The sequence below is a fragment of the Aotus nancymaae genome, unplaced genomic scaffold (genome assembly GCF_030222135.1).
Source record: "Aotus nancymaae isolate 86718 unplaced genomic scaffold, 86718_ANA_hifiasm-v0.15.2.pri h1tg000019l, whole genome shotgun sequence".
In the NCBI taxonomy this organism is placed as follows: Eukaryota; Metazoa; Chordata; class Mammalia; order Primates; family Aotidae; genus Aotus; species Aotus nancymaae.
In genome coordinates this window covers 25,325,625-25,337,711 of record NW_026988431.1, presented here as the reverse complement: position 1 = coordinate 25,337,711, position 12,087 = coordinate 25,325,625, and the positions used below count along the sequence as shown (strand labels likewise).

The following is a 12,087-nucleotide window of genomic DNA, read 5'->3' as shown; positions in this document are numbered from 1 at the left end:
AAGAGGCCTAGAGAACATATATCGAGTGCCTCTCCTCTTTCCCTTTGTGTTTGTCATTTTGGCGAATTACTGGAAGATGGCGGTTCCTCAACTCTTTCTTTAAAAAAGAAAAAAAACAGAATGTCATTTTGGCTTTTTACTGATTCAGGTTGGTTTTCCTCATTCTGAGTCTCAGCTCTCATTTCACTGTGCCACAATATGTAGCTCAATGACAGTGCTAATGACTGATACACGCCTAGCATTTGACAGCTTAACCATACATTTTCTCATTGTATCTTCACCCAATTGTGAGACAAAGGAATGTGATTATTATTCTCATGTGAGATAAGGAAACCAATACTCAAAAGGGTTAAGTGATCATGCATTAACTTTTTTTAAGAGACAAGTAATCGCTATGTTGGCCAGGCTGGTTTCGAACTCCTGACCTCAAGTGATTCACACACCTCGGCCTCCCAAAGTGCTGGGATTACAGATGTGAGCCACTGCACCTGGCCAAACTGTGTACTCTTGACCACTGAACCATAACTCCTCTCACCTCATAGCAGGACTCCATGGATGCCAGGTAACTGCAAAATCATCCTTGTCCCAGGGCTGGCCAAGCTCTAAAGAGCAGCCATGCCACTACACAAATCAGAATTTAGAGTGAATGTTTTATGCCAGAGGACCCCTTTCTAAACACTGACTACAGTCTACCTAGTGAGGATGGAGAGACCATGTTAATTTAGACAGTACATGAGCCTCATGAGAGAGGGTAAGCAAAAGAATCAGGACTGTCCAACCCTCAAGTGCAGGCCCCAAATCACTAACCTTGTAAATGTTTTGTAAGACAAGGTACATCTTATCAGGATGAATAGCTGAGAGCACAAATATCAACATAACAACATCCACAGATTCTGGTGGTACATGATCCAGAAGATCATCTTTCGTTAGATCACACTGGAATACCTTGCATCTTTCCGTGTCATATAAAGGATTTTGCTAGAGGGGAAAAAATACAAATGGATTTCAATGCAACCACTATGCTGATACATACAGAAAAATACAACATTAAAAGGTGATCCTATTTCCACTTGTATACATAGAAATGATCACTTTGTTACCAGATAAAACTGATTAACAAATCACTCGCATATAAAGCATGTAATATTCACTACTGCTACAAGGGGCAAGACTTCATTTTAATAAATCATTTTTAACTGAGGAGAGAATAAGAGTATCATATATTCAAAACTGAGCATTTTAGAAGCCTATTATTTCCAGAGGGATGATGATCCAAAACTGGCCTCTGCTTCTTTCTGTTTCTTTAAAGAGACAGGGTCTCACTCTGTCCCCTGGGCTACATGTAGTGGCATGATGATGGCTCACTGAAGCCTTCACCTTTTGAGCCCAAGTCATCCTCCCACCTCAGCCTCCAGAGCAGCTGCTGGAACTATAGGTAGGCACCAGTGCATCTGGCTAAATTTTTATTTTTGTAAAGACGGGGTCTTGCTATGTTTCCAGGTTAGTCTTGAACTCCTGGCCCCGAATGATCCTCCGACTTCAGCCTCACAAAGTGCCGGGATTACAGGCATGAACCACCATGTCCTGCTGGCCTCTGGCTTCCTTAATCCTCCTTTGAATCATCTGCTACAAGCCTAAACTCTATGAGAAGCGCATCCAATTCCCCTTGTTGAGATATTCCCACAGTTCTTCTGTGGTATATTTTCTCTTGATGCAGCAAGTTAAATAAAGTTAACCTTTTTTTGAATACAAATGTGTCCCTGGTACATTTTGGTTCGTAGGCTTCAACACATGTATAAGAGTATTATGAAGAAAAGTATTAAACTTTTCTTTCATGTAAATGGGGACCCGAATAAATAGATAAACAAAGTTACTGGATGGGAAAATTAAATGCAAAGTTAAAAAGATGTCAATTTTATTCATAATTCCATTTGTAAATCCAATGCAATCTCAACTGAATCCCAATAGATTTCTAGAAACTTGACAGGATGAATCTAATTCATCAGAAAAAATCTTTAAGAATAGCCAAGTCAGCCAGGCAAGGTGGCTCAGGTCTGTAAACCTAGCACTTTGGGAGGCCGAGGTGGGCAGATCACGAGGTCAAGAGATGGAGACCATCTTGGCCAACATAGTGAAACCCTGTCTCTACTAAAAATACAAAAATTAGCCGGGCATGGAGTGTCTGTAATCCCAGCTACTTGGGAGGCGGAGGCAGGAGAATCCCTTGAATCCAGGAGGTAGAGGTCGCAGTGAACCAAGATTGTGCCACTGTACTCCAGCCTGGTGAAAGAGCAAGATTCCGTCTCAAAAACAAACAAACAAAATCATAGCCAAGTCAATTTTTTAAATGATGAACAACGATGTGGGTGTGGTGGCTCATGCCTGTAATCCCAGCAACTTGGGAGGTTAAAGTGAAAGGACTGCTTTACTTCAAAGCTGCAGTGAGCTATGATCTGTGTCACTGCACACCAATCTCATCTTATAAAAAAGAAATAAAAGAATACTAAAGGAGGAGGTACACTACTGGACATCAAAATATATTACAAAATGTAGTAATAAAACACAGTTTGAGAATGGAGACAAATATATCACTGAGACAAAACAGAGTCCCAAAACAGACCTGTGTATACTGTATATATAAACAGGAATTTTGTATGTTATATGATAAAAGATAGACAAAGATGACAACTAGATAAAAAGGCAGATAAATAAAGATGACAATTACTAGTGAGGAAAAATTAATTTCTCATTCAATTTACAGTGTTCAGAAGAACTGGCTACCCATTTGAACTAAAGGACAAACACAGGCCCACTGTACCAGGTCAAATACGGACAAGCAGAACATTAGAGAACAACCCCCTCTCCCACACCCTACCACCAAGTCTCCAAGAATAACAGTAAACTGCAGCTGGGAGAGCTGCAACACACAGACTCTTTGGGAAACAGTACAAAGGGAAGAACCAAATCCAAGAGAGGAGACAAAGCAAGTTGCTAGAGGAGTTTGAAGTCTCTGGTACCCACAGCAACAACAAACCTCACAGACAGCAACAACAGACTTCAAACAACAGCCCAATTCCTGACTAGATCACTACAAATCCCTATCCCTCAGTGTCTACTGGCCCTTAGAATAAATCTGTCCAGCTTGAACAGAAAAGTAGAAAATATCCCAGAAAGCAAGAAAAAATACAGTGTGAAGAGAATAAGCAATCACCAGAGCCAGACTCAAATATGACAGATGCTGGATCCAAAAGCTTGGGTATTTAAAATAATTACGATTAAAACGTCAAAGATTTTGATGGAAAAGATAGATAACATGCAAAATCAGATACATAATTTCAGGGATGGAAACTATAAAAAGACTCAAAGAGAAATGCTAAAAATCAAAAACATGGTAACAGAAAATGAACACTTTCGATAGGTTCCTCAATAAAACATGTACTGTCTAGGAAAGAGTCAGTGAACTTGATGATAGGACAATAGAAATTACACAGACTGAAAACGCAAAAAGGAAAAAACTGTGGGAAAAACCCTAAAACAACAGCATCTGAGGGTTGTGGGGAAATAGTAAATGTTACACATGTAACTGGAATCCCAGAGGGAGAAGAGAGAACAAGAGCTAAAGAAAGAATTTGAAGAAATAATGAACCTAATTTTTCCAGATTAAAAAACATAACCAAAATTATAAAATAACTATTTAATCAAGAATTACTAAGAGCAATATGTAGGTGATTATGTCTAAATCCTAGCAGTAGCTGGGCGCAGTGGCTCACACCTGTAATCCTAGTAGTTTGGGAGGCTGGGGCAGGAGGATCGCTTGAGCCCAGGAGTTCAAGACCAGCCTGGGCTAGTAAGACCTTATCTCTAAGAAAAATAAAGTCAATCCTAGGAGTAAAGGACTCCTAAACAAGACATAAAAATGCACTTCAAAAGGAAAAGATTAATATTTTGCCATAATAACTTAAATCCTTTGTAGCCTGGGCAACACAATAGGTCCTCATTGCTACAAAAATAAAAAAAATTTTTTTTTGAGACGGAGTTTCTCTCTTGTTGCCCAGGCTGGAATGCAGTGGTGCAATCTCGGCTCACTGCAACCTCCACCTCCTGAGTTTAAGTGATTCTCCAGCCTCAGCCTCCAGAGTAGCTGAGATTACAGGCATTCGCCACCACACCCGACTAATTTTTTTATTTTTAGTAGAGACGGGGTTTCACCATGTTGGCCAGGCTGGTCTCAAACTTCTGACCTCAGGTGATCCACCCGCCTCAGCCTCCCAAAGTGCCAGTATTACAGGCATGAGCCACCACGCCCGGTTCTACAAAAAAAATTTTGAAAATTAGGCAGACATGGTGGCGCATGCCCATGGTCCCAGCTCAGGAAGCTGAGGATCACCTGAACCCACAAGGTTGAGGCTGCAGTGAGCTGCGCTTGTACCACTATACTCCAACCTAGGCTACAGTGAGACCTTGTCTAAAAAAAAAAAATCCTGTGTGGATATCATAAAGCAATGCTGAACATACTGGAAGAAATATTTGCAACATATATACCACAATATCTAGAATATATCCTGAAAATAAGAAAGAAAATGACAATCCAGTAGAAAAATGGGCAGAGGTTATGAATGGACAATATAAGCTTCATGTGGGTGGGAATTTTTGTCTGTTCACTGTTTAACTCTAGTGCTTAAAATAGTGATTGGCACACATTAATCTCTCAATAAACAAATGTGGACCAAAGGAACTCACAGCTAACTAATGCTATCGACCTTCCACAAGGTCTTCAACCTCTCTAGTAATAAGGAAAACCAAATTAAAATATGGAGACATTTTTTGCCTACAAGATTGGTAAATATAAAAAAGACTGATATCAAGTGTTGAGGCAATAAAGAAAAAGGTACCTTTATATTATTGGTGAAATTATAAATTAGTATGATCTTTTTGGAAGGAAACTTAGCATTGTCTATTAAAATGTAAATGTGCATGCTCTTCTTCCAAAGAATTCTACTTCTTCCATTTTTCATCATAGACAAATGTGCACGCACGTTTTGGGAAGCATATGCATGATGCTGATCACATTAACTCTATTTATAAGAACAAAAAATTAGAAACAATTCAAATAAATATCAATAGGGTAACTTAAATAAAGTATGGTATTAAATAAAATCTGCATGTACTAACATGAAAAACTCTGCAAAATATAATAATGTAAAGTGAGGAAAGCATGTTATAGTAAATATGATACCACAACTATTTAAAAAAAAATCTACCATGTATATAATGGACAAACAAGGGCTTATTTAAAACATCTAGACTTTCTAGATGTTTAGAAGTGCACAAAGTATGTTAAAAAGTAGAGGTAGTACACATTTTGTAGATATCCTTTTGTTAAAATTCACTGAAGTATCACCTTTTGGAAATGAAATGATCAAACCACTTCTCTAAGCAGTATACATCATTACGTTTGGCTCAGGGGAAAAGGAGGAGAATAAAGTGCAAAGAGCTTTATACCAATGTGCTTATAGTGAGGCAAGACTGACCACTGTACCTTATTGTCCATGCATTTTCTTTTACTTTGCTGAGCATATAGTGTATATGAAGGACAAATGCATCCTAGTTTAGAACATCTAGTTCTAGATGTTAAAGAGGTTGCCAGCGTATGACAAGAGTCAGTAACCTAATACATTGAGTACACTTTGTGTTCAAACTCATAGGAAAGACTGTTCTTAAAAACACTTACGGAAGTGAAATTGTTAAAGTCCCCTCTAGGCATTACAGATGCTTATACCTATCCACTGAGTTGATACAGGTGGGAAGTGTTCTGTGCCAGAATGTTCCTATTTAGATGGCACTTTCAAATGATAGCTTATTATTTATGTGTATCACTTATTCAATGCTATGGTATATATAGTGGAAAACTTAAGTCCTATTTGAAACATCTAGTCTTTTCTAGACATTTTAAAGTACACAACATATGTGTACTTCTGGCATTGTAGAGGGCTAAAGTAACAAAAGTAGAGGGCTAATGTAACATCCTGTAAGCATTTTCTGTTATTTCATAGGACTGGTTGCATTTTGGGAATGGAATTTTTGAAACTGATGATGTCTTAGAGGGTATGCTGACTATTCACTGGGTAGTAGTGGGCAGGGGGAGGAGGAAGTATGCAGAGAGAAGGATTCTGTGCCCTTGAGTCAGATTACTTCAGATTGTCTAGCCATTGTTTCATATGTGCGTCTCAGTGAATACTGCTGTGTATTAAAGGATAAACAAGTCCCTGATGCTCAAACTATGCTAAAAGTAGAGGTAGTAAAATAATCCGTTTTTTAGTTTTTAGGAAGGACTATCCTCTGGGAGTGACGTTTGTTAACTGACCTCTTGGAACTGGACATAGTCCTGACTTAGTCACTGGAATGGTAGAAGAGGAGGAAGAAGGGGTAGAGGGAAGGGCTCTTTGCCAGAATTTCCATATTTAGAAGATGGTTTGAGATAACCACAGGTCTATATGTACATTTTTTTAGTAAAGTACCTGTGTTTATTGTGGACAGAGTTCATTATTTTGCAACACCTAACCTTTATAGATGTCTTGATGTGACAACATGATAAAAAGCAGAGCTACCCCATAACTATATATGTCTACTATGTACCTATAAAATTATTTTAAAACTAGGGCTAGTGAATTTGCCAATTTGTAAATAGCTTTTTGTTATAATTGATAAAAAAGATGAATGTTGGACATGGAATTGTTAAACCACCTCCGAGCAATGTATATATCAGGATTTGTTCATTAGAGGGGAACAGAGGGATAGAAGTATAAAGAGACAGACGTATGCAGATGTATTCATATTTACGTTTTGACAATAGCCACTAATATATGTTAGTTTCTCTTGGTTGTACTATGGGAATACGTTAAGTAATTCAATGGAAACATATCTTCTCCGTAATATTTTAGTGGTAAAGATCTCATAATAAATTCTCTCGGAAACATTATACTTGGTATACTCTGTTACTTTATGTTCCATTTTAAATTGAGCATTAAGGCAATACAGTCTTTTAATGGGAACTCTGCCAATACTTCTACCTAGACGTCTGTTGCCATTTTTGTCTTCTACGAAATTTCTTTCCCAAGACAGGTGAGATTATATTTTCTTCAAACAGATTGAGTTGGTGTAGGGTGTTCTTGGTTATCAAAATACTCATACAGCTTTGAGATTTTCAATTGGTAAATATTCATAATGTGTGATAAAACATGATACATACTACATGATATCAATCCCATAAAATGGGATAATGTGTCTATACATACACAGGACCTAGAAGGACAAGGTAAACTGTAAACTGGCTGTGATTGTCGATGACTTTGTTCTTTGCTTCTTGTGTTTCTCAGTTTCCTATAGTAAACATACTAACTTTTTAAAAATAAAGGGTTTAGGTTTTGCTTTTGGTTTTGTTTTTTTTGAGATAGGGTCCTGCTCTGTCACCCAGGCTAGAATGCAGTAGCATGATCATAGCTCATGTGGCCTCAAACTCCTGAGCTCAAGTGGTTTTCCTGCCTCAGTCTCCCAAACAGTTGGGACTACAGGCACACACCACCACACCTGGCTAATTAAAACTTTTTTGGCCAGGCGAGGTGGCTCACACCTGTAATCCCAACACTTTGGGAGGCTGAGGTGAATGGATCACCTGAGGTCAGGAATTCGAGACCAGCCTGTCCAACACAGTGAAACCCCATCTCTACTAAAAATACAAAAAAATTAGCTAGGCGTGGTGGCAGGTGGCTGTAATTCTAGCTATTTGGGAGGCTGAGACAGGAGAAATACTTGAACCCGGGAGGTGGAGGTTGCAGTGAGCTGAGATTGCACCACTGCACTCCAGTCTGGGCAACAGAGGAGAGACTCCATCTCAAAAAATAAAATAAAATAAAAAAATAAAGGACATAAGCATAAGAGGTAGTGCTTGACTGGATTATAAAAAGCTATAGGTAGCGGGTGGTGGCTCATGCCTGTAATCCCACACTCTGGGAGGTCAAGGCAGAAGAATCGCTCGAGCCCAAGAGTTTGAGACCAGCCTAGGCAATATAGGGAGACCTCATTTCTACAAAAATTTGAAAATTAGCCAGGGTCAGGTGCCATGGCTAGCACCTGTAATCTCAGCACTTTGGGAGGCCGAGTTGGGAGGACTGCTTGAGCCCAGGAGTTCCAGCCCAGCAACGTAGTGAGACCATATCTCTAAAATTTAAAAAAACAAAAAAAATTTTTTAATAAAAAATAAAATACTAGCTGGGCATGGTGGCACATGCCTGTAGTCTCAGCTACTTGGGAGACTGAGGTGGGAGAATCTGCTTCAGCCAAGGAGGTCAAGACTGCAGTGAGTTGTGATTGTGCCACTGTATTCCAGCCTGGGTTACAGAGTAAAATCATGTATCAAACAAAAACAAAAACCAGCTATAAAAGACACTTGGAAGCCAGATGCAGTGGCTTATGCCTGTAATCTCAGCACTTTGGGAGGCCGAGGCTGGTTGATCACTTGAGCCCAGAAGTTCGAGACCATCCTGGACAACACAGTGAGACCCCATCTCTACAAAAAATTTTAAAAATTAGCCAGGCGTGGTAGTGCACGCCTGTAGTCTCCGCTACTTGGGAGGCTAAGGTGGAAGAATCACTCAAGCCCAGGAGGTGAAGGCTGCAGTGAGCCATGTTCATGCCACTGCACTTCAAACTGGGTGATAGAGAAAGATCCCCTCTCTAAAAAAAGTTAAAAAATAAAACTAAAAGACACCTGGAACTATCTGGGGAAATCTGAATCTGGAATGGATGTTAATGACATTGGGGGATTATAGTTATTTTATTTATTTATTTATTTTAAGACAGTCTCGCTCTGTTGCCTAGGCTGGAGTGTAATGCTACAATCTTGACTCACTGCAACCTCCACTTCCCGGACTCAACTTATCTTCCCACCTCAGCCTCCTGATTAGCTGGGATTACAGGCGTGCACCACCATATTCTGCTAATTTTTCTATTTTTTTTTTTTTTTTGTAAAGACAAGGTTTCACCAGCTGGGCACAGTGGTTCATGCCTGTAATCCACACTTTGGGAGGCTGAGGCAGACGAATCACCTGAGGTCAGGAGTTCAAGACCAGCCTGGCTAACATAGTGAAACCCTGTTTCTAGTAAAAATACAAAAGATTAGCCGAGTGTGGTGGTGGGTGTCTATAATCCCAGCTACTTGGGAGGCTGAGGCAGGTTCACTTGAACCCAGAAGGCAGAGGTTACAGTGAGCTGAGATCACACCATTGCACTCCAACTTGGGCAACAAAAGCAAAACCCCATCTCAGAAAAAAAAAAAAAAAAAGGCTTCACCATGTTGCCCAGGTTAGTCTTGAAGTACTGGGTGCAAGCCATCCACCAGCGTCAGCCTCCCAAAGTGTTGGGATTACAAGTATGGCAGGCCAGATTATAGTTATTTTTGTTACATATGACAAACTTATTGTGGCTGTGTACAAGGGGAAATATATGCAAACATATTTAGGAGTGAAATGTCTTGACATTTGTAATATACTTTAAAATGGTTCATCAAAGAAAAATTGTAAAGCAAAAGATATTAATTATATGGGTGTCACTATTTTTCTTAAATAAAGCTGTGTTTCTGCATGCACTGTATATGTATGTAAGCAGGAAAACTACATTTATGGTGACTATAGCTGGTTAGCTCCAGGGAAGACTAGAATTGGGCAAATGGGTATAGAAGGCAGATCACACAAGATCTGCAAGAAAACAGAAACATAACAGAATACATGGATGGTATACCAACCTTAACATATTCAACTGCTCTTGGAGAAAAATCACAGGCATAGGCAAAGATATTCGGATCTTCTTCTAAAAGTGGGAATAAACAGTTTCCAACCCCACAGCCAGCTTCAAGCATTGTTAACTTTTGATCTTCAAACTGGAGAAAAATAGCCCAAAGTTATAGTACATTACATTTGCATAACGAAGAAATAAACCAAACTAAAAGGTCCAGAATATGAGAGGTTTCTGACCCCATGGAGCAGATGATAAACAAGTGAACTAATAAGCAAAAAAAAGCTAAGACTGGTACTTCATTTGTCATCCAACATTAACAGTTCGGTGTGGAGGATAAAAACAGCACAATGGCTAACTCAGCTCTGGAATTAAACTCTCAGCACTCAAATCTCAACTCCTTGGGCAAATCACAGCTCTGTGCCTCAATTTTACCTTGGGACAAATGAGGACAATACTAATACACTTCACAGAGCCTGTAGAAGGCTCAAATGATAGGACATGTAAAGTTCTTAGAAAAGGGCCATGGTAAATAGTTCACTAACATTATTATTAATATTATTATTATTTTGACTTTGTCACTGAAGTCACTCAGTATGAATTTATATTTTTGTTCTTTTTAAATTCTAATGTTTAAATTTTTTAAAATTTAGAACACAGGGTCTCACCATGCTGCCCAGGATTGGCTAATTCACACAGGCACAAGCTGCCTGCCAGAGCCTCTGGAGTAGCTGGGCAACAGCCACCATATCTAGCTCTTGAATTCAATATTTAATGTTTACAACTATCAGATCAGCTTAAAGAAACAGAAAACACCCTCTAAAGTTCTCTCTCCAAATGAGAAAACTTTGGTGTTAAGACCGAACAGTATATTTCTCTCCTAAAATGCAAAGCTTTTGGATAGGCTTCTTAAATTTTCTACTTCACACTCTCCCTAAGGTTGCAATAAAGCACACCTTTTCACATTTTAAATGAAGAACAGCTCAGATAAGGTGTAATATTAGCTTACCTCTCTACATGATCTTAGCTCCTTAAACTCTCTGGTGGTCCAGTGTCTATCTTTGAAGAAATTAGTGCTATTTCTTTTGTAAAAAAGATCCCAGTTTTTCTGAGCCTCTTGTTCCAATTTTTGCTGTTTAAAATCAGACACCAAAGTTTGGTCTCTTTTCAGTTTCTCCTCTTCTTCAGAGCTGAGAATCCTTGCCTGCAGCCCTTTCCTTTGCAAAGAAGCCATCTCAGAAACTGACAGTAACAGAAATTTAAGGCAGCTGAAGATTCTCCATCCCCAAATAATATAAATCCATGCTAATGGATCAGATGCATTTCCTCAGGTGAGTTTCACGCCTCAAACAGCATAGGGTGCTTCGCAGAAAAAAGAATGAGATTCTGGTTAGTGGTTCTAGAACAGTGCAAGACGCCAGGTTCAATTCACCAAATATTTATGAGATGCCAACTGTACAAAAAAAGATCCTGCCCGCTATAGGAGAGGTCACAAAGAAGATCAAGACACAGTTTGTACTTCAGAGAGGATACATTCATTCAGTGGCCAGGACTATCTCATGCACCATACTTTTATTCAAACCAGATGAGTCAACTATTACAATAAATCGATTTAGTTTAGAAAAAGGCCCTCTCACGAACTGACTGGGAAACCTTGTGGAGAAAATACTCCTCAATTTTTGGTGCCCATGAAAGGGGTAACTTAAAAACCACAATGGCCTTAGCTGCAAGCGGGTGGTCAACTGCCAGATACAATTGAGTTCACCGTTTCCCAAGGGTCGGAGCTCCGTTTTTTGGGGGGAAATGAAGCGAAGCCTGGCGGGGGGGCTCCGTTCCTGATCGCACTCACAAGAGGCTGTCGTACGGACCAGAGGGGACGTCACTTTCCAGGGACTGAGGCCCTCGCACCCCTATCACCGCACAAAGTGGAGGAAGAGACCCAGTGACGCGTGGCTGAGGTCCGGAGGATCCACCTCAGGACACTCAGGATAAACTAGGCCACGTGAGGCCCTAGACCCTGAGGAGGACGCCCTTAATGACTAGCCGACCCTCGTATCTACTCAGCCACGCTCAGGGCTTACCGTCATCAGTTCCTAAATTCAACTGTAGGGGTAGGGCCAGGAGCACTCACCCCACAGCCAGTCTCAAGCTTCGGAGGCAGAATATGGGAAACATTGCGGCACAACTCTGAGCCAATCCTGGGGACCTCGCATTGGGATTCTCCGGGAGGAGTTCTTTTGCCATGGCACCGCCCCCGCCACTTCCGCTGGGAACCCGGAAGTTCCTACCCAACGTCGG

General features: G+C 40.1%; 1 protein-coding gene across 7 annotated transcripts in view; it reads right to left on the bottom strand.

Annotated features, from left to right (window-relative positions):
• Window positions 1-12,063, bottom strand: part of METTL6 (methyltransferase 6, tRNA N3-cytidine) — a 36,915-nt gene extending 24,852 nt beyond the window's left edge. For 6 of the 7 annotated variants that reach the window (XM_064378672.1, XM_064378670.1, XM_012466787.3 and 3 more), the window contains exons 1-4: window positions 11,871-12,039; window positions 10,799-11,151; window positions 9,800-9,934; window positions 808-978 (exon numbers count right to left, since the gene is read on the bottom strand). In XM_064378672.1, coding sequence (XP_064234742.1) covers window positions 808-978; window positions 9,800-9,934; window positions 10,799-11,023 — 531 coding nt within the window. In that variant the 5' untranslated portion in view covers window positions 11,024-11,151; window positions 11,871-12,039. Of the gene's footprint in view, window positions 1-807; window positions 979-9,799; window positions 9,935-10,798; window positions 11,152-11,870 lie in introns of all 7 variants that reach the window. The other variant, XM_064378668.1, reaches the window with a different exon arrangement.
• Between the last annotated feature and the right edge of the window lie 24 nt (window positions 12,064-12,087).